This window comes from Hypanus sabinus, chromosome 4 (genome assembly GCF_030144855.1).
Source record: "Hypanus sabinus isolate sHypSab1 chromosome 4, sHypSab1.hap1, whole genome shotgun sequence".
In the NCBI taxonomy this organism is placed as follows: domain Eukaryota; kingdom Metazoa; phylum Chordata; class Chondrichthyes; order Myliobatiformes; family Dasyatidae; genus Hypanus; species Hypanus sabinus.
The window spans coordinates 17,697,359-17,723,420 of NC_082709.1; the positions used below are offsets into that span (position 1 = coordinate 17,697,359).

General features: G+C 40.6%; 1 protein-coding gene across 1 annotated transcript in view; it reads left to right on the forward strand.

The window, feature by feature from the left end:
• Positions 1-25,580, forward strand: part of LOC132392427 (TGF-beta receptor type-1-like) — an 86,267-nt gene extending 60,687 nt beyond the window's left edge. The window contains exons 8-9 of the mRNA XM_059966252.1: positions 24,161-24,291; positions 25,452-25,580. Coding sequence (XP_059822235.1) covers positions 24,161-24,291; positions 25,452-25,580 — 260 coding nt within the window. The remainder of the gene's footprint in view (positions 1-24,160; positions 24,292-25,451) is intronic.
• Positions 25,581-26,062: the final 482 nt, after the last annotated feature.

Consider the following 26,062-nt stretch of genomic DNA (forward strand, 5'->3'; position numbering starts at 1 on the left):
AATGGGAAGTATTAGCAGCTACTTCAACATCAGGTACTGTGACAGCAACAAAACAAAATCTGTGTATGTTGTCAAAGCATCCATGCTAATGGAACTATGCAGTGCACACAAACTGAGTTTCTGTGACGATGCATTAAACTTATTTTTATCAATTCTAGTGTCTAGTTTGATCTGTGGCTGCTGCAATAAACCATGCCATTGGCCTCAAAAACATTAAAACTAATGCTTTGTTGCCTTGCATGCAGAATAATGCGCTAAAATGCAGCTTGTGCAATTTAAAACTGGCACTAAATAGAAGGGCAACTATCTGCACGGGAGGGCTGAAGGGCCTGGGAAGATTGGATCTCTTTTGTATATAAACTCTGATCCATGTCAAGGAGACTATAAAGGCATGAGAAGCAGGAGCAATATTATGGCACAGAGCCCTTCAAGCCTATTCTGTCTATTCATCAATATCATAAACGATCTCCTGATTCAGCACTATTTTCCAGCACAAGAGCCTCTTGATTCGCTTAATAACAAAAATCTGTCAATCCCTGGAATCTGCAATGAATGAACCTCCACAGCCTTTTGGGATAGAAAATTGTAAAAGTTCATGCCTCCTGAGTGAAGAGATTTCTTCAAATCTCACTCTGAAACAACCTAATCCTCATTCTCAGACAGGGCTCCTCAATCGATGCATACAATCTGTCAAGCACCTTAAGAAAGCTGTAAGTTTCAATGAGATCTCTCATTCTTCTAATCTCTAAAGCATATAATTCCAATCTATTCAGTCTCATCTTGTACAGAATATGTGCCATCCCTGGAACAAGTCCAGAGAGTTTCTGCAGCACTTTATTCAGAGCAAGAAAATCTGCAAACAGGCAAAGATGCCAACGATTGTAGACAAGTATCCAGGATTACTCTCGCAGATTCCTAGACAACTGTAATGAGACTTTCCATTCCTGTAATTAAACCCTCTCATAAGGAAGGCTGATGAGCTACCTTTTGCACTTCTAATTGCTAGCTGTAACTGTATGTTGGTCTGAGTGACATGTCTACAAGCAAGTTAGATCATTTTGATAATCCGAGCTCCTCAATCTATCTTTTTAGCTATCTTTACTAAAGTGAATGATCACACTTCTTTTAAAAAATATATAGTATTCCATCTGCTATATTGTTGACATGCAGCTTGCCTTTATCCCTGTGAAGCCTGCCACTATACTCCCAATCTCCATTGCTGAGACACAAAAGACTGCAGATACTGAAATCTTGAGCAAAAGTGAGCTTCCGGAGGAACTCATCAGTTCTGGCAGCATCTGGGGAGGCAAAGGGATAGGCACTGTTTTGGCTCATGATCCTCCATCAGGATTGAGGGAATAGAGGTAAGAGTGAGGGGTGAGATGGGGACTGGTAATTGATAGTTTATACTGACAAGGAAAAGGTCCTAGTAAATCTGAGGGTTGGATGGAAATAGTAGCAAAGATGATTAAATTGACAAGGGTTGCATGAGTTCAGGAAGCAGCACCAATGTGGAGAATGAGTTGGAGAAGGGTTGTCTGAGTAGGTTTGGGGTAAGGACTGTTCCATGTAGCTGATTAAAAGCCAGATGTGTTGGAGCACATGTGAGTGAACATAACCACACTTTTGATCTGTAGGAAGTGGGAGGAATAGAAAGAGAAGTGATTCACACCCTTTGCATGTACTCCTCAGCTTTTTGGCTCCAGTCCTGCTGAAGGGTCTCGGCCTGAAACGTCGAATGTACTCTTTTCCATAGATGTTGCCTGTCCTGCTGAGTTCCTCCAGTGTTTTGTGTGTGTTGCTTGCACTCTTTGTGTTCCTTTTCCTACTTCTACTGGCCCACCTAGGTTCCCTCTCCCTTCATTCACCCTTCCCATTTCGATCTGTCCATCACCTCCACACCTATCCATCTGAGTTTTTCTCTCCCCTGGCTTATCCTTCCTCTCTAGTCTGGTTCCATTTGCTCATCATCCATCCCTTACCTGATTCTACTTGACACCTTCCAGCCTCCATCTCCAATTTCCCCCTCTCCTACTCCCACTTGATTCCATTTGCCTTCCCCTACTTCCCCTTAGCTGTTTCCACCTATCAGTTACTAGTCTCTGTCTCCAAACTACCCACTGGATTACTCCCAATGCCACGTGAGAGTGAGGGGAGGGAATAAAAAGTTAGAGTAGATGAACTCTTGACTGAGGAACTGATGCAGGTGATTTTTGAGACCTCTGCTGGAGCAGTGGTGACCTGAACAAGAAGGACAGATTGCACCTTAGCTGGAAGGGAATGCATATACTGGCAGAGAGGTTCACTGTTACTACCTGAGAAGGTTTAAACTAGATGAGCACACAGATGGAAACCAGAGCACCAGGTTGCACAAAAGATGGTCTGAAGCTAGGTTAGATATTGCAAGCAGCGAAACTGCAAGGAAAGATGGGCAGGAGCTAAGGAGTACAAACAGCATGAATGGTGGAATGAGGTGTGTTTATTTTAATGTAAGGAGAATTAAGAGTAAAGGTAATGACCAGACCATGGATCAGTAAATGGAAGAACGATGTTTTGGCAAATATAGAGACCTGGTTGAGGGAGGGTAGGACTGGCTGCTTAATGTTCCAATGTTTCAATGTTTTAGAAGACACGGGGAAGGGTTGCATTACCTATCAGGGACAGTATCACAGTTACACTCAGAGGGAAAGAAGTTTTCCAAGTCTATATGGGTTGAACTCAAAAATAAGCAATGTGCCCCCCACTCTGATGGATTTATACTATGGACAGCAAATAGCCTAGAGACATTGAGGAGCAGATATGCAGGCAGATTATGGAAGGGAGCAAAAACAGCAGCGTTAACATTGTGGATGACTTCAGCATCCACCATATAGACTGGGAACTGCTTATAGCAAAAGGTTTAGATGGGTCACAATTTGCTAGGCCAGTCCAAGAGAGTTTCTTGAAGCAAAACTAGAAGTAGAAGGATGGTCTCCTGGATCTTGTATTGGGTAGTGAACCTGGCCAGGAGACTAATCTTCAATAGAAGACACTTGGGAAATAATGATTACAACTCCAAAAGCTTTAAGATAGTTATGAATAAGAATGAGGGTGAACCTTGCAGGAAAGTATTAAATTGGGGGAGGGCAAATTCTGAGGGCATCAGACAGGTCCTAGGGAGAGTTAATAAGGAAGAGTGTTTGGGCAAAAATCCACATTAGACAAATGGAAGTTGTTTAAAATAGAATTCAAGACCAATTTGTTGCAGTATAAGGGAAGGACAAGCCATGCAAGGTTAAGGAAGGTAGTTAATTTAGACAAGTGGAAGGAAGTGTTGGTAGGGATTAGAAAGCTAAAATCAAACAGGGCATTTAAGGACTATAATGGAGCGATAGAGTCAAACAGCATGGAAATAAGGCCTTTGACCCATCTCATCTGTGCCTGCTGAATTACCCAGTGAACGAATTCCATCTTCCTCTGTTTGGCCCTTAGCCTTCTAAACCTCTCCTATGCATGCACTTACCTAGATGGCTTTTATATTTTGCTAATGTGCTTGCCTCAACCTTCAAGAGATCTGTCACCTGACCAGGCTCATTGCCTAGTACTGAATCCAGTTTGGCCCCCCGTCTAGCTGGACTGTCCACATATTGTGTCAGGAATCCCTCCTGGACTCACCTAACAAATTCCGCCACATCTAACCCTTTTGCACTAAGAGGCAGCCAATCAATATTAGTGAAGTTGAGTCACCTCACCCATAACAACAGCCCTGTTATTTTTGCAGCTTTCCAATATCTGCACCTCAATCTGCTCTTCAGTGTTGCCATTCGGGATGTTTATTGAATGCTCCCAATGGGGTGATCTTCCTGTGTCTTACTTCCCCCAAAATTGACTCAAAAGAAGATCCCTCCAGGATGTGTTCCCTTTCTGCAGCTATGATATTATTCCTGATTAGCAATGCCACTTCACCACCTCTTTTGTCTCACTTTCTGTCCCTTTTGAAACATCTGAATCCCAGAACATCCAGCAGCCATTCCTGGCAAGTCTCTGTAATGTCTATAGCATTGTAGCTCCAAATACTGACCCATACTCTGAGCTTATTGCCCCTGCTCTTGATACTACTACTGTTGAGATAGACACATTAACCCATCCAACTGACTGCCATTATGCCCCATCCACATCTACCCTTCCTCACTACATCTACTTTTACTCCAACTGCTCCATCCTCTGACCTACCTCTCAGGTTCCTGTCTCTCTGCCAACCTAGTTTAAGTACTCCCCAAAAGCTCTAGCAAACTTGACTGCAGGGATATCAGTTCCCCTTGAGTTCCGGTGTACAGATCATACCATTCCCAGAAAAGATCCCCATAATACATAAATCTGAAACTGTGTCTGCTGCACCAGTTTTTAAGCAATGCAACAAAATGCTGGAGGAACTTGGCAGGTCAGGCAGCATCTGTGAAAATAAATAAGCAGTCAATATTTTGTGCTGAGACCCTTTTTCAGAACTGGAAAGGAAGGGGAAAGATGCCAGAATAAAAAGGTGGGGGGAGGGGGGGAAGAAGGATAGCTAGAAGACGATAGGTGAAATATGGTGGGTTGGAAAGATAAAGAGCTGGAGAGGAGAGTGGACTATAGGAGAAAGAGAAGGAGGAGAAGACCATAGGCAGGTGAGAATAGTCAACAGGCCACAACGGGGAACAGAAAAAGAGGGAAGTATTTTTAGCAGGTTGGAAGCTACTGAGATGGAATATAAGGTGCTGTTCCTGTACTGTGAGGGTGGCCTCATCTTGGGGCACAAATGGTGGTGAGAAAGGAGCTGTTAGTAGTAGGTGTCGCACTTGTCACACTTGCAAGGATAAATGTGAGGAGGGAAGTCAGCGGGGATGGATAAGTGACTAAGGGAGTGATGCCTATGGAAAGCTGAAGGGTTGCGTTAGAGAAAGATGTGCTTAGTGCTAGGATCCCACTCATCAAGACAGAACATAAACATTACTAAATCTCTGTATTAAGTAAACTCTTCAAGTTCAGGGTGAATATTTTACCCTCTCTTAGAACTTGTAACTGATTTTTAACAAAATACAGGAATGCCAAATTTAAAGGTAAAATCTCTCTGAAACCTTACACTGCCAGAAAGTATGCTTTAATTCTGGAGTTATGGACACTGGGGGAGCTGACAATCATCAGAAGACGGAACAGGTAAAGCTGGTGTTCCACAAGCAGGGGAAATTATTCCCATGTCTCTATCTCTACCCAGAAGAATGTCTAGTAGTGTTGGAACTCATGAAGTTAAGATGTAGTCCACGCCAGAATGAACGTATTTATTTTCCACTTGTGCTGGTCAAAGGTCCCTGACAACTTACAGAGATCCACTGGTAATATGGAATGCTGAAATCCTGGATCATTAGTCTTTTCTCAGCAGCTCTCAGTTGCTGCAGATGATTTTTGGAAATAAAAAAAGACAAATCAGGCTGAATGGGAGGTGGATATTATACAACTTGTCAGACATCCTTTTATCACCAGGTAAGGTGTATTCTGCTGTGCAAATAAAAAAAGCTGAAGTAAACTTTGTCAGACAGGAAGGTGTAGAGAATCCTGTTTCATTTATACTTTCTTGAGGGTTGATCTAATCTATTCTGCTGCACCATTAGATACAGGCTTAAATGGAAATGATAAAATATGGTGTAGCTATGGTCTATGCAAATTCCCATCCCCATAATTTGATCTGGATAAAGAGAGTGGAGTTGAAGATGAAGTTGTTCAACATGAAGATGAGTCTGGCCAGATTAGTGAGTACATTGCTGGAAAGGAACTGTTGATCCTGTGTTCAAGAAAGAAGATAAGATTCCTCAAACCATGGAGGAGTTGTAGGCCCATAGTAAAGATGATCTGGTTGAGACCAAGGGATTGGAAACTCACAAAGTGATAGAGAACATCAGAGGTGTTAGAAATGCTGCTGGGAATGGACTGGACCAGGAGAGAAGGGATGAGGTCAAGGAGGAAGAAATCAATTTGGTTCGGTAAGATCAAGTTGCACAACAGTTCTGTCAGACAGATTTGTTGATGGATCTTGGACAGGAGGTGGAAATGGGTTATATGGGGCTGGAAAGGCTGGAAGATGCGGAGGGAAGACTGAGAAGACGATGTCTGAAGTTTGCTGATCAAATTATAGTGTAGAGGAAAGTAGAAGCATGTGTGTGAAACCACAATGGGATGCTGATCAGTTCATCAGACCACAGCAACACCCCACATTGGCTGTGATAAAGTCAGGCTTGTTTTGTAGTGAATGGGGTGCTGCAGATTTGGGGCAGAGATGGTAGGGGCTAAAATGAGTGATGGAAGTGATAAAAACCAATTCAAACAAGAGAAAATCTGCAGATGCTGGAAATCCAAGTAACACACACACAAAATGCCGGAGCAAATCAGCAGCCCAGGGAGCACTGATGGAAAGGAGTACACTTGATGTTTTGGGCCAAGATCCTTCAGCAGGACTGGAGAAAAATGGTGAGGAGTCAGAATGAGAGGGCGCACATGGGGTGGGGTGGGGTGGGAGGGAGGGAGCAACACAAGGTGATAGGTGAAACTGAGAGGGGGGAGTGGTGAAGTAAAGAGCTGGGAAGTTGATTGGTGAAAGAGATACAGGGCTGGAGAAGGGAGAATCGAATAGGAAAGGACAGAAGTCCATGGAAGAAAGAAAAAGGGGGAGGAGCACCAGAGGGAGGTGATGGGCAGGCATATAATGATGACGGTGAGGTAGGCTAGACAGAAAGCAACCATTCCTCACAGGACAAGTCTATAAAACCTTAAGGGGCAGGTGTAAATTAAGGGATAAGAGACTTTGAGAGGTCTGAGGAAGGAATTTACAATCTTCTGATCTGGTTGGAATTCGTAATGTATTGCTGATGCAGGGGTATTTCACCACATTTATTAGTTTTTTTATACATTTTCTACATAACTACAGATAAAAAAAACCCAGATCAAAAGGAAGGACATTGATACAGCGCAAAAATAAACATACAATAACAATATGATACAGAGAAAGATAATTGAAAAAGCACCCAAATTGAAGACAAGTAAAATTAGTGTCCTCCCCAAGCCCCACAGCACAAAACAAAAAAAGGAAACTCCAGACCACCCACAACACAACATAGAGAATATAAATCAAGACAATCAAACCCCCAAACTGTGAATACACTTAGCAACAGAAGATACTAATGCCTACTACCAAAAGAAATAGGAGCTGAAAACAAGGGACCGAACAAAACCTTAGTTAGGAGGACGGTTATGAAAGTACTCAATAAAAGGTCCCCAGACCTTATGGAACTTTAAGTCCGAATTAAGAATTGAATAATGAATTTTTTCAAAGTCCAAGCAGGCCATAATATCATTAAGCCATTGAGCATGCGTGGACAGGGCAACATCCCTCCATCTAAGAAGGACTAAACGTCTAGCCAGGAGAGAGGCAAACGATAATATTCGACACTTAGACGAACTCAGACGTAAATCTGTCTCACCCCAGAAACCGAACAGAGTAACTAAAGGGTTTGGTTCTAGAATATACGATAACGTTATAAAGACATCTTTCCAAAATTTCTCCAAGCTAGGACAAAACCAGTACATATGAATGAGAGAGGCCTCGCCCCTTTTGCATTTATCACAAAGTGGACTGATGTTAGGGTAAAATTGAGATAATTTAGATTTAGACATATGGGCTCTATGAACAATCTTAAACTGTAAGAGGCAATGGCGAGCACAAAGAGAGGTTGTATTAACCGATTTGAGAATCGAGTCCCAAGTCTCATCAGATAAAGAGATATTTAAATCCTGCTCCCATGCCATTTTAATTTTATCCACAGGGGCACGTCGTAAGGCTGCTAATTTATCTTGAATACCTAGTGGATTAATGGAAAGAAAAAAGTCCATAGCATTTTTCACAGGCATTTCAGAGAAGTTAGGAATTAAAGGAATAATAAAGTGTCTAATTTGGAGATATCTAAAAAAATGAGCATTGGGCAGATTGAACAGCGGAGAGCTGTTGGAAAGAAGCGAAGCGATTATCAATAAAAAGATCTTCAAAATATCTAATGCCCTTCCTATACCAATCATGGAATGCTGAGTCATATGTAGTGGGTAGAAAAAGGTGATTATGTACGAAAGGGCTGGAAACGGAAAAACCATGGAAACCATAAAATTTCCTAAACTGAGCCCAAATACGCAAAGTGTGTCTAACAAGAGGATTAACTATTAACCTGGACAAACTACTAGGGAGTACATAGCCAAGAAGTGCAGAGATAGATAGTTCTTTAGTGGAGCTCAGCTCCATTGCCACCCAATTAGGGCACTCGGGTTGGCCATGGAAAAAAGACCAAAAGGTAGCACAACGTATATTAGCTGCCCAGTAATATAAACGAAAGTTAGGCAAAGCCATGCCACCCTCTTTTTTAGGTTTTTGGAGATAGACTTTATTAATTCTAGAGCGCTTATTCTTCCACAGATATGACAAAATAATAGAGTCTAAGGAATCAAAAAAAGATTTAGGAATAAAAATTGGGATTGATTGAAATAAGTATAAACATTTAGGGAGAACATACATTTTAACAACATTAATACGACCTACCAAAGACATAGATAGAGGTGACCGTTGTACCAGACTCTGTTTTATAGTATATGCAAGATTAGCAAAATTTTCATGAAAGAGATCTTTAAACTCCCTTGTGACTGTAATCCCAAGATAGGTAAATTGATTATGGACTACTTTAAAAGGGAGATCACGAAATGTTAATTCTTGTGCTTCTTTATTAATTGGGAAAAGTTACCACATTTATAAAGTATCCAGCACTTGAAATATCAAAATCTACTGACTAAAGTGCTAGTAAATGGGGATTGTATAGCTACTTAAATGATGATCAGCACAAACATGCAGCATAATACTTTGAGTGTACAACTTTGTAAAAGTGCACAGAAGTGGAGGCTGTGGAAACAGAGTTTAACATTACATTGGGCTTGGAATTGATTAAGATGAGGACATCAGCAAGTCAAAGCTGTGTTTGGGATCCAAGAGGGGAAGATCAGTACCAATGGCAAAGCCATACCAGTTTTGGGGGTGGGGGTATGGTTGGGGAGAGATGGGATCAAAGGTGACAAATTGGGTTGTTAAATTCAGTGCAGTTGGTGTGTTCTGTGTGAAGTTTAGCAAGGTCTTTGAGAAGGCTTAAATGCCATGGGATCCAGGACAAGTTGGCAACTTGGATTTAAAATTGGCATGGTAACAGGAGGCAGTGGGTGATGTTGGAAGGTTATTTTTGTGATTGGAAGTCTGTGACCAGTGGTGCATCTTAAGTATCTGTGGGGTCCTTACTGTTTGTCATATAGATCAACAAGTCATTTCTGAAAGTAGTAGCTATGATTAGGAAATTTGCAGATGAAGTGATGGTTGTTAATGTTGCTGATAGTGAGAAGGATAGTCTTGAGTTACAGAATGAAAATGATCACTTGTTGTGCTGAGCAATGGCAGATGGAATTTAATTCTGTTAATGTGAGTTGATACAGTTGGGATGTATATACACAATAAATGGTAGGGCCTTAGGGAGGTTACTGAGGGACTTGGGAAATAAGGAATGTCTACAAGATGGCTTTTTACAGCAGCTTGTGGTAGAGCCCACTAGAGAACTGGCAATTCTTGATGAGGCAGACTTGATCAGAGCTTAAGGTGAAGGAATTCATAGGAGACAGTGACCATAATATGACAATACACACTGCAATTTGAGAGGGAATATCCGAAATTTGATGTAGTGGTATTACAGTTGAATAAAGCTATGTATAGAGACTTGAAGGAAGATCTGTCCAGAGTTGATTGGAAAGGAGCTGCAGCAAGAAAGATGGTGGAGAAGCAATGGCAGAACTTCTGGGAGTAATTCTGAAGACACAGCAGAATTTCATCTCAGGATAGAAGCAGTGCAACAAGGGAAGGGCAAGGCAAACGTGGCTGATAAGGCAAAATGCAAAAAGGGAAAATATAAGGCAAAGGTTAGTGGGAAGCCTGAGAGCTGAGTTGGCAAGCCAATAGAAGACACCTAAAAATATCGTAAAGAAAAAGATGAAATATGTGAACAAACAAGTCAATGATATAAAAGAGCATTTTAAAAGAGTTTTAGATACATAAAAGGTAAGAGAAAGGCAAGAATGGATATTAAACTGCTTGAAAATGAATGTATAAATGGAAGAAGAGTTAAATAGATTTTCTGCGTCAGTCTTTATAGTGAAAGACATGAGTAAAATGCCAGAAATTCAAGAGAGTCAAGAGGCAGAGGTGAGTGTAGCAGACTTTACTAAGGAGAAGGTCTGGGGAAGCTGAAAGTCCTGAAGGTGGATAAATCATATGGATCAGATGGACTACATCCCAGAGTTCTGAAAGAGGTAGATGAAGAGATTGGGGGCATTAGTAGTGATTGCTCAAGAATCACTATGACTGGCATGACTGGAGTCCATGATGGTTCCAGAGGAGTGGAAAATTACAAATCTGACACTGCTGTTTAAGAAGGGAGTGAGACAAAAGGCAAATGTATAGGCTAATTTCCCTGACCTTGGTGGTTAGTAAGATTCTTAGAGCCCATTACTAAAGATGAAATTTTGGAGTACTTGCAAGCACATGGTAAAATAGGGCAAAATCAGCATGTTTCATTAAAGGGACATCATGCCTAATATATCTGTCAAAATTCTTTCAGGAAGTAATAAGTTGGTTAGACAAATGAGTGCTGATGGATGTTATTTATTCATGTTCATACTGGATGAAATAACTGATGGTGTTGTGACCATATTTGCAGATGACACCAAATAGGTTGAGGAACAGGTAGTGTCATGGAGGCAGGAATCTGCAGAAAGACTTGGGTAGAGAATTAGCAGATGGAACACAGCTTAGGCAAGTGTGGATTTATGGCCTTAGTTAGGAAGAATAAAGGTGTAGATTATTTTCTAAATAGAGAAAAAAATCAGAAAACATTTTATTGAAAATATCGCAAAGGGACTTGAGAGTATGAGTTAAGGATTCCCTCAGGATTAACTTGCAGGTTGAGTCAGTAGTAAAGAAGGCAAAGGCAATGTTAACGTTCATTTTAAGAGGACTAGAATATAAGAGCAAGGAGGTACTGCTTAGGTTTTATAAGGTGCTGGTCACACTGAATTTGGAATATTGTGAGCAATTTTGATACCCATACCTAAGGATGGATGTGTTAGCATTAGAGAGGGTCCAAAGGAAGTTCACATGAATAATCCCTGGAATAGAATACTTACCATGTGAGGAGTTTGATGTTTCTGGGCCTGTACTTGATGAAGATCAGAAGGATGAGGGGAGGCATCACATTGAGAGTACCAGATACTGAAAGGCCAGGAGAGAGTGGACATGGGAGAGTATGTTTCCATTCATAGGTGAGTCTAAAATCTAGGGCATGGACTCAGAATAAAGGAATATCTCTTTAAAATGAAATGAGATGAGGTGAAACTTCTTCAGCAAGAGGGCAGTGAATTTAGAATTCATTGTCACAGAGGGCTGCAGAAGCTACGTCCCTGGGCGTAGTTAAGGCAAAGATTGATAAGTTCTCGATTGCAAAGGAGGTTAAGGGTTATAGGGAGAGGCTGGATAATGGGGTTGAAAACTAATCAGTCATGACTATTGGAGTGGATTTGACAGGCTGAATGGTCTAATTGTCTTTTATATCTTGTGGACTTATTGAACTGTGTGATCATGGTGTACAAATGCATGGATCACTGAAGGAGGCAGCTCAGGTTGATAACAAGGCATATGGGATACTTAACTGAAATTAATTTTGCAGATGCTGGAATACTTGTCTCCATTAATTGGGGCATTGACTATAAAAGGATTAACCTTATAGTACAAAGTGATAAAACATTGGTTAGGTTGCAGATAGCGAGTATTTAGTGCATTTTTGGTTACCATATTAGAGCACAAACTATAGAATAGTACAGTACAAGCCCTTCAACCGATGATGCGGTGGTGACCCTTTAACCTACACCAAGATCAATATAATCCTTTCCTCCCACATGATTCTCATTTTCTCCTTTCATCCATGTACCTGTCAAAGAGATTCTTAAACGTCCCTTAAGTGTCCGCCTCTACCACCATTCCCTGCAAACACAATCCATGCACCTACCACTCTCTGTGCGTAAATTAAAAAAACCTGCCTTTAACATTACCCCTACTTTTTACACCCGCACATTAAAGTCAAGCCTCCTTGTATTAGCTATTTCCACCCTGGCTGTCCATTCGGTCTTGTATGTCTCTTGTCATCTTTACATCTCTATCATGCTTCAAGATAATTATGGAGAAAGATAGGTCTGGTTATTGGGATGAGGTTCTAAATTGGTGAAAGGCCAGTTTTGATGGTGTCTGAAAGAATATGGCAAGTGTAGATTGGGACAGATTGTTTTCTGGCAAAGATGTGCTTGATAAGTGAATGGCCTTCAAAAGTGAAATTTAGAGAGTACAGAATTTGTCTGTTCCCATCAGAACGAAAAACATAGATAATAGGTTTAGGGATTGTTGGGTTTTGAGAGTTATTGAGGTTCTAGTTAAGAAGAAGAGGGTACATCGCAGGTATAGGCAGGAAGGAACAAATAAGGTACTAGACTATAAGAAATGCAAGACAACACTTTAGAAGGAAATCAGGATGCTCAAATGAGGCAGTCTAGCAGACAAGATGAAGGAGAATCCCAAGAGTTTCTGCAGGTATATTAAGAGCAAAAGGATAGCAAAAGACAAAATTGGTTCTCTTGAAGATCAGAGTGGTCATCTATGCATGGAACCAAAACAGATGGGGAGATCTTAAGTGGATTTTTTAAAATGTTTACTTGGGAGATGAACACAGAACCTATAGAAGTGAGGCAAGACAGTGGTGAGATCATGGACCTTATACGGATTACAGAGAAGGAGATATTTGATGTTTTGAGGCAAATTAGGGTGAATAGATCAACCAAAGTATTGACAAGGTATTCCCTCAGTCCCTGTGTGAGGCTAATACAGAAAGTGCAGGGGCCTCTGTACAGATATTTAAAATGTCTTTAGCCATGCATGGCGTGCTGGAGGATTGGAGGACAGCTAATGTTATGTTGTTTAGGAAAGTCTCTAAAAATGAGCTTGGGAACTGATTGTCCTGTAAGCCTAACATCAGTAGTGGTTAAGTTATTGTAAGGTATTCTAAGGGACTGGATGTACAAATATTTGAAAAAAATAGGGCCTGATTAGAGATAGTCACCTGAGCTTTGTACATGGTAGGTCATGTCTAACCAATCTTATAGAATCTTTTGAGGAAGTTACTAGGAAAGTTGAAGGCAGGGCAGTGGATGTTGTCTGCTTTAGCAAGGCCATTGACAACGTGTGCATGGGAGGTTGGTCAAGAAGCTTCATTCACTTGGCATTCAGGATGAGAGAGTAAATTGGATTAATGGAGAAGTCAAAGAGTGATAGTCTGTTGGTTGCCTTTCTGACTGAAGGCCTGTGATTAGTGGTGCACTGTAGAGATTGGTGCTGGATTGGTTGTTATTTGTCATCTATATTAATGATCTGGATAATAATGTGGTTAACTGGATCAGCAAATTTGCAAATGGCACCAAAAGTGGGGGCATAATAAGAGAGTGAAGAAGGCTACTGAGACTTGTAGTGGGATCTGGACCAGCTGGAAAAATGGCTGAGAAATGGCAGATGGAAATTAATGCAGACAAGTGTGAGGTGCTGCATCTTGGGAGGACAAACTAGGTTGGAACTTATACAGAGAGTGGTAGGGCACTGAGGAGTGTGGTAGAACAAAGGGATCTAGGAATACAGATTCGTAATTCCCTGAAAGTGCTGTCACAAGTAGATAAAGTTGTAAAGAAAGCTTTTGGCACATTGGCCTTCATAAATGAATTGGGATGTTATGTTAAAGTTGTATAATGCATTGGTGAGGTCTAATTTGAGGAACTGGGTGCAGTTCTGGTCACCTACCTACAGGAAATGCATCAATAAGATTGAAACACTGCAGAGAAAATTTACAAGAATGTTGGAACTTAAGGACCTGAGTTGTAGGGAAAAGAAGAAGGGGTTCAAACTTTATTCCCTAGAGCATTGGAAAAAGAGGGGAGATTTTGACGGAGGTATACAAAATTATGAGTATAGATTGGGTAAATACAACAGGCTTTCTCCACTGTGGTTAGATGACACTAGAACTAGAGGTCATGGGTTACAGGTGAAAGGTGAAATGTTTAAGGGCAATATGCGGGGGAACTCCTTCACTCAGAGTGTGGATAGAGTACTCCCAACAGAGTGATTGTTCCCTTCCTGTTTCTCACTTCCATCCATGCTGACTCAATAAATGTTCCCCCCATTATGTTCGCTCTCTCTGCAGCTGTGATACTGTCCCTGATTAGCAATGTTACTCCTCCACTTATTTTACCTCCTTCTCTGTATCTTTTGAAACATCTAAACTCTGGGACATCCTGCAGCCATTCCTGCCCTTGTGACAGCCAAGTCTCTGTAATGGCCACAATGTCATAGTTTCATGTATTGACCTGTGGTTGAAGTTCTTGGCTCTTGTTCTCAATACCTCGCATGAAAATAGAGACATTTCAACCCATCCAACTGACTGCAATTATGCAATTTCCACTGCCTATCCTTCCTAACGGTCTCACTACATGTTGTATCTGTTTTTACACCAACTGCCCCATCCTCTGACCTATCATCCTGATTCTCATTTCCCTGCTGAAGTAGCTTAAACCCTCCCCAATGGCTCTCATCAATCTGCATACCAGGATATTCCTACTCCCTCAAGTTCAGGTGTGTCCGTCCCTTTTGTACGCATCATACCTTCCTTGGAAGACATTGCATTGATCAATAAACCTGAACTAAACACCAATTCTTTAGCCTCACATTCATCTGACCAATCATCCTATTCTTGCTGTCACTGGTGTGAGACACAAGCAACAGTCCAGAGATTACCAACCTTGAGGTCCTGCTTTTCAGCTTCCTACCTAGTTCGCTTTATTCTCTCTTCAAGACCACATCCATTTTCCCAGCTATGTTGTTGGTTCCAATATGTACATGACACCTGGCAGCTTACCTACCCCCTTTCGAATGCTGTGGATCCAATGTGAGACGTACCTAACCCTGACTCCTGGGAGGCAACGTATCATCCGAGAGTCTCTTTCATGTCCACAGGATCCCCTGTAAGCTCCCCTAACTTGTGAATCTCCAGTCACCCTCACATTTCTCTTCTTCCACCACCTTCCCTTCTGAGCCACAGAACCAGACAACCGCTATGGCTTTCCTCTACTAGGTCAAACCCTTCCCCAGGATGCAATGTGGTACACTTGTTACTGAGGGGAGTGGCCACAGGGATGCCCTGCACTGACTGCTTATCCCATTTTCCCCCTCCTGCCAGTCACCTAGTGAAGTGTGTCCTGCACCTTAAGTGTGAATATCTCCACGTATCTCCTGTCAATGAACTCTTCAGCCTCCCGAATGATCTGGAGCTCATCCAGCTCCAGTTCCCTAATGCAGTTGTTAGAAGCTGCAGCTGTATGCATTTATTGCAGGTGAATGTCTCCCTGTCTTCCGACATTCCACAAGAAGAACATTCCACTTTCCTGACTGACATTCCCACTGCTCTAACTATGCAATACGAAAAGAAAACTACCTTCACTTCTTCATCTTCTTGTCAAAGCCTCTTGAGCCAAAGTCAGTCCCACTTATATTATGCCTGTTCCCACTATGGTAGCTCTGCTTAAACCTAACTTCCTTTCATTATTAAATGCCTGATTTCACAACAATCTCAAGCTCGCTGAAAGTTCCCAACACGCCTCACTTGCTTTTAGTTACAATATTCACGAAGGGACTTCAATACGTAGGTAGATTGGGAAAATCAATCAGGTTGGTGCTGGATTACAGGAGGGGGAATTTCTAGAGTGCCTAGGGAGATGGCTTTAAAAAGTTTTTTTTATTAACTTTTTTGAGAGTTTCTACAATGCGACAAAACAAAAAAAAGTTAAAGATTTATACAGTACAAAACAAATGTATCAAATGTACAGTTCCTAACCATTAAGAAAAAGCACCCTTAATAGAATCATATAAAGTTACTTCAACTAGTTACCACTCCCACTACCCAACTCCAAGCCGACCTTACAATATATAAAAAAGTTAATCAGAACTTTTATCACCACAGAGTTGCATTTATAAAAAGAAGGCATATTGCCGACTACTTGAACTATAATATGTTTACACATCAAAAAAACCCATAAATCTTAACCAAAAGAAGCTGGAAGTAAGAGATTTAAATGCAAAAGAAAAGAAAGAGGGATGCACCCTTAATCTAAATGGGAATTATGAAAATATTCAAGGAAAGATCCCCACACCTTATGGAACTTTATATCTGAATTAAAAAGTCAATAATGAATCTTTTCAAGGTCTAAGCAGGACGTAAGTCTCTAAGCCATTGAGCATGATTGGTGGGGGGGGGGGGGGGCAACATCTCTCCACCTAAGAAGGACTGCACGTCTGGCCAAAGGAGAGGTGAAAGACAATGTAAGATGCTTATTCGGAGTCAGATGCTTGTCAATTTCTCTTGAGGTGCCAAAAAGAGCAATCAGGGGGTTAGGTTCCAAGTAGCAATTAAGTAGATGAGATAAAGTTTAAAAAAAATCTCTCCAGAATTTCTCCAAGCTAGAACAAGCACAAAACATATGAATAAGGGAAGCTTCACCCCCTTTACACTTATCACAACAGGGACTAATATCAGGATAGAAATGCGATAATTTAGTCCTATTCTGCATAATCGTCTTTTTCAGCCTTCTATGCAGGATTTAACATTTCTAGACTTGCTCGGAAAGGGCATCAGGTGTTTTGAAGATCTTTTCATAGACAAGCGCTTTGCAACTTTTGAACAATTGTCTGTAAAGTTTGGCCAACCCAACACTCATTTCTTTAGATATCTCCAAATTAGACATTTTAACAACCCTTTAATTCCAAATTTTCCTGAGGTACCTGATAAAAATGTTGTAGATTTGTTTCTTCATATGAACCCATTGGGTAAAGGTTTAATTTCTACTATTTGAGATATGTTAGCGATGTTGAAGCGAGCTCCCTTTGACAAAATTAAAACTGCTTTGGAGCACGATTTAAATTTCCCTCTGTCCGATGAGGTTTGGGATTCAATTCTCAAGTCAGTTCATTCAACTGCTCTATGTGCTCACCACCGCCTTTTACAGTTCAAGGTGGAACACAGAGATGGCTTTTTAGAGTATCTTGCAATTGTGCCCACTAGAGGATCAGCTATTTTGGATTGGGTATTGAGCAATGAACAAGAATTGATTAGAGAACTTAAGGTCAAGGAACCCTTAGGGTAAAGTAGTCATAATATGATCAAGTTCACCTTGAAATTTGAGAAGGAGAAGCTAAAGTCAGATGTATCAGTATTACACTGGAGTAAATGGAATTACAGAGACATGAGGGAGGAGTTGGCTAGAACTGATGGAAAAGAAAACTGGCAGGGATGACAGCAGAGCAGCCATGGCTGGAATTTCTGGAAGCAATTGGGAAGGCACAGGATATATACATCCCAAAGAGGAAGAAGTATTCTAAAGGCAAGATAATGCAACTGTGGGTAACAAGATAAATCAAAGTGAAAGAAATGGCATATAATAGAGCAAAAATTGATGGGAAGTTACAGGATTGGGAAGCTTTTAGAAATCAACAGAAGGCAACTAAAAAAGTCATTAAGAAGGTAAAGGTGGAATACAAAAGTAAGCTAGCCAATATTATTAAAGAGGATACCAAAAGTTTCTTCAGATACATAAAGTGTAAAAGAGAAGTGAGAATGGAAATAGGACCACTGGAAAATGATGCTGGGGATGTAGTAATGGGGGACAATGAAATAGCAGATGAACTGACTAAATATTTTGCATCAGTTTTCACTTTGGAAGACATGGCAGTATGGTGGAAGTTCCAGCTGTTGGGGGGCATGAAGTGTGTTAGGTTAACATAACAAGAGAGAAAGATCTTGGGAAACTGAAAGGTCTGAAGGTAGATATGTCACCTGGACCAGATGGTGTACAACCTAGAGTTCTGAAAGAGGTGGCTGAAGAGATTGTGGAAGCATTAGTAATAATCTTTCAAGAATCACTAGATTTTAGAATGTTTCTAGAAGATTGGAAAAATGCAAATGTCACTCAGCTCTTCAAGAAGGGAGAGAGGCAGAAGAAAGGGAACTATAAGCCGATTAGTCTGACCTCAGTGGTTGGGAAGATGTTGGAGTCGATTATTAAGGATAAGTTCTCAAGGTATTTGGAGGCACATGATAAAATAGACTGTAGTCAGCATGCTTCCCTCAAGGGGAAATCTTGCTTGACAAATCTGTTGGAATTCTTTGAAGAAATAACAAGCAGGATAGACAAAGGAGAATCGGTTGATGTGTACTTGGATTTTCAGAAGGCCTTTGACAACGTGTCACACATAAGGCTGCTTAACAAGCTACCAGCCCATGGTATTACAGGAAAGATTCTAGCATAGATAAAGTGGTGGCTGATTGGCAGGGGCCAAAGAGTGGGAATAAAGGGAGCCTTTTCTGTCTGACTGTTGATGACTCGTGGTGTTCCACAGGGTCTGTGTTGGGACCCATTCTTTTCATATTATGTGTCAATGATATGGGTGATGGAATTGATGGCTTTGTTGCAAAGTTTGCAGATAATATGAAGTTCCCAGAGTGTTGGGAATTGTATGGTCATACACTTTGGTAAATGAAATGGAAGGGTTGACTATTTTCTGAATGGAAAGAAAATGCAAAAATAAAAAAAACCTGAGGTACAAAGGGACTTAGGAGTCCTTGTGCAGGATTCCCCAAAGGTTAATTTGCAGGTTGAGTCTGTGGTGAGGAAGGCAAATGTGATGTTAGCATTCATTTTAAGAGGATTAGAATATAATCCTTTGACAAGGTTCCACACGGAAGGTTAGTTAGGAAGGTTCAATCATTAGGTATTAATATTGAAGTAGGAAAATGGATTCAATAGTGGCTGGATGGGATATGCCAGAGAGTAGTGGTGGACAACTGTTAGAGATTGGTGACTAGTGGTGTGCCTCAGGGATCTGTACTGGGTCCAATGTTGTTTGTCATATACATTAATGATCTGGATGATGGGGTAGTAAATTGGATTAGTAAGTATGCAGATGATACGAAGATAGGTGGCATTGTGGATAATGAAGTAGGTTTTCGAAGCTTGCAGAGAGATTTAGGCCAGTTAGAAGAGTGGGCTGAAAGATGGCAGATGGAGTTTAATGCTGATAAGTGTGAGGTGCTACGTTTTGGTAGGAATAATCAAAATAGGACATACATGGTAAATGTCAGGGCATTGAGGAATGCAGTAGAACAGAGTGACCTAGGAATAATGGTGCATAGTTTCCTGAAGGTGGAATCTCATGTGGATAGAGTGGTGAAGAAAACATTTGGTATGCTGGCCTTTATAAATCAGAGCATTGAGAACAGGAGTTGGGATGTAATGTTAAAATTGTACAAGGCATTGGTGAGGCAAAATTTGAAGTATTGTGTACAGTTCTGGTCACTGAATTATAGGAAAGATGTCAGCAAAATAGAGTACAGAGGAGATTTACTAGAATGTTACCTGGGTTTCAGCACCTAAGTTACAGAGATAGGTTGAACAAGTTAGGTCTTTATTCTTTGGAGCATAGAAGGTTGAGAGGGGACTTGATAGAGGTATTTAAAATTATGAGGTGGATAGATAGAGTTGACGCGGATAGGCTTTTTCCATTGAGAGTAGGGGAGATTCAAACAAAAAGACATGAGTTGAGAGTTAGGGGGCAAAAGTTTAGGGGTAACACGATGGGGAACTTCTTTACTCAGAGAGTGGTAGCTGTGTGGAATGAGCTTCCAGTAGAAGTGGTAGAGGCAGGTTCAATTTTGTCATTTTAAAAAAATTGGATAGATATATGGACAGGAAAGGAATGGAGGGTTATGGGCTGAGTGTAGGTCGGTGGGACTAGGTGGGAGTAAGCGTTTGGCACGGAATAGAAGGGCTGAGCTGGCCTGTTTCCGTGCTGTAGTTGTTATATGGTTATAAAAGCAAGGATGAAATGTTGAAAATTTATAAAGTGATGGTGAGGTTTTACTTGGAGTACTGTGAGCAGGTTTGGCCTCTTATCTTAGTAATCACATGTTGAAACTGGAGAGAGTTCAAAGGAGGTTCACAAAAGTAATTCCAGGATTGAATGGCTTGTCATATCAAGAGCACTTGATGGCTCTGGGCCTGTATTCACTGGAATTCAGAAGTATGAGAGATGACCTCATTGAAAGCAATCGAATGGTGAAAGGCCTTGATAGAGTGGACATGGAAAGGATGTTTCCTAAGGTGAGAGAGTCTAAGACCAGAGGACACGGTCTCAGAATAGAGGAACATCCTTTCAGAATGGAGATAAGGAGGAATTTCTTTAGCCAGGGAGTAATAAATCTGTGGAATTCTTTGCCACAGGCAGCTGTGGAGGCCAAGTCTTTATGTGTATTTAAGGCAGAGGTTGATAGATTCTTGATTGGTCAGAGCATGAAGCGGTATGGGGAGACTGGGGCTGAGAGAAAATTTGGATCAGCCATGACAAAATAGTGGAGCAGACTTGATGGGCCAAATGACCTAATTCTGCTTCTATATCTCATGGCCTTATGGTCTTAAATTTGCACTCACTCATCATAAGCAATGGCTTGTGCAATCTGAAACTAACTGGGATTAACGTAGTTAGGTGAATGATGGGTAGCGTTGACTTTATAGGAATCATTTGATTACACTAGAGACAGTGTAGAGGGAATTCACCAGGATGTGGCCTGAATGGAATATTTCCATTAAGAGATGATATGAGATAGTCAGGATTTGTTTTCCTTGGAATGGAAGAGATTAAGGGGGATTGGTTTGGAATGGAGGAGATTGAGAGAGATACAAAGACAAAGGAGCTGGTTGTGGACTACAGGAGGATTGGAGACAGGCTAACCCCTGTAGACATCAATGGATCTGGGGCTGAGAGGGTGAACAGCTTTAAGTCTCCCGGTATAAACGTCACTGAGGATCAGTACATACCAGCTGTGTGGTGATAAAGGCACAACAACACCCTTTTCACCTCAGACAGTTGAAGAAGTTTGGTATGGGTCCCTAAAATTCTAAGAACTTTCTATTTAGGGGCATAATTGAGAGCATCCTGATTGGCTGCATCACTGCCTGGTATGGGAACTGTACTTCCCTCAATTGCAGGACTCTGCAGAGAGTGGTGCAGGCAGCCCAGCACATCTGTAGATGTGAACTTCCCACTGTTCAGGACATTTACAAAGACAGGTGTGTAAAAAGGGCCCAAAGGATCTCTGGAGAGCTGAGTTACTACCCTGACCATAAACTGTTCCAGTTGCTACCACCTGGGAAATGGTACCTCAGCATAAAAGCCAGGACCAACAGGCTCCAGGACAGCTTCTTCCACCAGGCCATCAGACTGATTAATTCATGCTGAGGGAACTGTATTTCTATGCTATATTGACTATCCTATTGTACATAACATTTATTATAAATTACTATAATTACACATTGCACATTTGAACAGAGACGTAATGTAAAGATTTTTACTCCTCATGTATTTGAAGGATGTAAGTAATAAAGTCAATTCAATCCAATTCAAATATACAAAATGTGAGGTGCATTGACAGGGTAGACAGGGGAATGATTCCCTATAAAAGAATTGACAAAAACTAAACGGTACGGGATTATGGTCAGAGGGGAAAAATATAAAGATGATCTGAAGAATTTTTTTTCACCCAAGTAGTGGTTGGAAACTCCAACATTCTGGCTGAGTGGCTGGTGGTGACGTGTTTTCTCATAACATTTAAAAAGTGTTTAGATGAACGCTTGCAATGTTAGGGTTTAGGAGGCTATAGGTCATGCGTTGGGATTAGTGTGGATATCTATTTATATATGCATTATTCAGATTTATTGATTACATGTACATGGAAATGTACTGTAATATGCATCTTTTGCATTATCAATCAACTCACCCAAGGATGTGCTGGGGGCAGCCCGCAAGTCTGGCACCAACATAGCATGCCCACCATGCTTGGTAGAACAACACAGAACACAACAAAGCAAAACGTACATTACTGAGCAGATGTCTTATGTGTATGTATGTGTGTAATATATAAATATATATATATGTATATACTGACAAATACTCTTGCACAGTGCTGTAGTAATTTTATGTATCGCACTGTACTGTTCTCATGGGGGGGGGGGGGGTGGGGGGGTGAGGCACTTCAAGACATGCATGAGTAATGATAAACCTGAATCTGGTATGGGTCTCTATTGTGGACTGAGAGTGGGAAGGGGGCAGGGAGGGGGAAAACCATGGTTGGGAAAAGGGGAAGGAAGAGGTGAGGGAGCAGAAAGCATCAGAGCGACAATTCTGTAATGATCTTTAAACCAATTGTTTGGAATCAAATGTCCTCGTCTGGTGTCACATGATAGGTGTGTTTGCACCTGCCCCACAGCCCCCACCCCGGCATTCCTTCTCTGCCAACTGTCCCCCTCCCTTCCTGTGACACCCTATCCTTGCCATTCCCAACCTCCTTGGCTTTTGCCCTATGACCTTTGCACAGTACTGTACCAAGCAACAACATCAAGAAAAGCCCTGTTTCTCCCTACCTCCGACACATACACAGTTCTCTAACTCTAAAGATCGGTGACTTAATGCCAGCTTTGACATTATGGAACAAAGACCCTGTTTCTGTGTTGAATGGTAGTGAAAGAGGTGATAGGACAGGATCTGCGATTTTGTTGTTGGAAAGGATGTTGCCTGAAGGTGGATGCACAGATAGATAAAGTGGTAAGAAAGTGATTTTTTAATATTAGCTTTTATTTGTTGTTGCATCAAGTGTAAGAATATAGAGGTTATGGTATAACTTTATAGTGTACTGGTTATAACACAGTTGTTTTACAGCCTAACTAAAGCTTTATATATTTCTACTTCCTGTTTTGCTTAGTTTCCGCTATTTAGATTTACCATATGAGTAAATTATTTTATATTCAATGAAGCATTGCATCATGCTAAAGACATTCTTTCCTCAAGTACACTCTGCCACAATTGAACTAACCCCTTCTCATTTTGTACCGTTCTTTCCTCAAGTACACTCTGCCACAATTGAACTAACCCCTTCTCATTTTGTACCGTTCTTTCCTCAAGTACACTCTGCCACAAATTAACTAACCCCTTCTCATTTTGTACCGTGGAGCAGCACAGTGGTTAGCACAACAACCTGGCTTCAACTCCTGTAAGGAGTTTGCATGCTGTCCCGGTGACTGATTGGGTTTCCTCCCACAGTCCAAAGACGTACTGATTGGTAGTTTTATTAGAGGTTGTAAATTGTCCTGTGATTAGGCTAGGAATAAATTGGGGGATTGTTCGGAGGCATGGCTGGAAAGGCCTATTCCATGGTGTATCTCAATAAATAAATAAAATATTTCACAGTATCCAATCTGGGATAGGTTGTTCCTTGCTTGGCTCGTCAACTGATCTAACAAAAAACGTTGTGTAAAACATTCCAGGAATTCATATTTCACAATATTATTATTAACTTGATTGGAACTAAAGTCACTCATAAATAATTTTAAATGTATCTCTAATTTTTTTAATTTAATCCATTTCCCTCTATTGCCACTGCGGACTGGAGGCCTGAAGAGAACTCCTGACGATGTTTTCTGTCCACTGGAATAAAAATGGAAATATACGATTGAAATCACAGAATTTCATTCCTCTTCACTTTCCTCTTACTAGAGATGTGGATTATTTGTTGAAAACTATGGGGAAGAAATACATATATGCTTATTTCAGGATTTGTTAGAAATGATTGGCTGGTGTAGATATTGATAATCAATATTGACTACTCACTCTTTCCGTGGATGCTGCCTGGTCTGCTAAGTTCCTCCAGATTTCTGTGTAAGTTGCCTTGACTATCAAGTATTAGATTGCTACTAGATTAAGTGTACAGTGGATCTTGTCAGTTCATGGAATAGACAATAGAATTTGCTCTATTAATTATATGAATGGATCTTTAAAATGATACCAATACTGTTTTATTTGGCCAGAGGTGATGTTAATTTCTATTTTCCATAGGTGCCTGCAATGAATATCAGATGCCTTATTATGACCTTGTTCCTTTGGACCCTTCTATAGAAGATATGAGAAAGGTCGTCTGTGAACAAAGTCAAAGGCCAAGGGTTCTAGATCAGTGGCATTGTTCTGAGGTATTGTTTTAACAGTTTGTCCACTAATATGCTGCTTGTCGCTAACTTCATCATTGTGAACATATTAACATGACATATTCAGTTATGCGCTAAGTTCATCAAGAAGGTATGGTTTCATAACATGTTTTCCAAATTGTCATGAGAATTTAGAGTTCAATGCACATTCATCATCAAAGTATGTATAGATAATACAACTTTGAGATCCGTCTCCCAGCAGACCATGAAACAAAGGAACCAAAAGAAAGCCATTAAAATAACGCCACCAAACATTCAATGCGTAGAGAGAGAAAAAAACAAATCATGCAAAGAATAAAAGCAAGCAAATAGAATTCTGAACTGAAGTCTACAAAGGGAGTTTGTCCACCTACCGTTAGCTGAGTGCTGAGCCAAGTCAACATTGCAGAACTGTGAGCTGAACTGGCCTGCCTCTCCCCTTGGGCTCAAACACACTGACCTTTTCAACCTGGCCATTGTCGTTCAAACCTCAGGTTCAGTTGCTTTGATATACTCTGGGGCCTGGACCCTGCTGTTTTGATTAAGCCTGGACCCAATCTTTCCAATTTGTCCTGGCGCTTAAATCATGGTCCATTGAAGCATTATTATAAGAAGTGCATTTAAACTATATAAAACCCATGAGTTACAGCCAGCAACATCAACAGACTCTCATCAGCTTAATCAGCGAAGTTTATGCTAGGCTTTTATTCATGGTAGTCATTCTCAGAGCTCAATAAAGGTCATTGGATTGTACATCAATTCTTCCTTAATGTGGTTGAATAGATAAAGCACCAGTTTTAAATAAAGTCTTGTTTAATGTATTATTCACCTATTTCCTCTGCAAAGCAAATGCTCTCAAAGCCAAAGATTAGGCAAGCATAAAGAAAGTTGGAGTCTGAATTCTGTAATTTGTAATGGGCTGACCTGTGAGCACAGGGTACAATTTTTGCCTTTGAAATATTCTAAAGATTTGAAGTAGGCAGAATACGTGAGATCAGACCTGAATTTTTTTGGGCGGTTAATAATATTACCACTACAGAGTGAAAAAATATAAAACTATACCAGAAAATTGAATTTTATTACTAATTTCTATGTATGTTCCTCCCTTGTGTGGGTGTTGATTGTTAAAATGGTAGTAAAAATGCACAATATTATTTTATTGAAAGGTGCTGCTGGTGATTGCCAAAATCATGTGGGAATGTTGGTTTGCTAATGGAGCGGCACGATTGACAGCACTTCGTATCAAGAAGACCCTCACAAATCTTAGTGTGCAGCAAGGGGTGAGCATCAACTGATTCTGATGCCATGTCATCGCCACCAAGTGTTCAGGCTTCAGCACAGAAAATCTGATCCCACAAATTAATTGATAACCAGGTACCACTGGCACACATATTTAGAAAACTGGATTAGTCACAAATGAAAATGCCCTCTAATATAAGATAGCTTCATACTGCAACATTTTACATTGAATATATTGAAATTTCTTTATTGATCTTGCTGCAGACAGCTAACTTATTGGGTTAATTAAAATATATTTAGTTTCTCTTTAATGTTAGCTGCAATGTGCAGGGTTTGTGTGCATTTATGGAATTATGCTAAGCTTCTGAATGTACAGTATACTATAGTTACATGAAAAAATATCCAGTTGAAATAATTTTCTTGAGAAGCAGAATATATGACGGCGTTAAATCATTTTGATGGGTTAGATCTATATTTCTCATTGCATCGATAATATCATATTAATTTTGACAGTTTATCAACTGATCGTATTAAAATG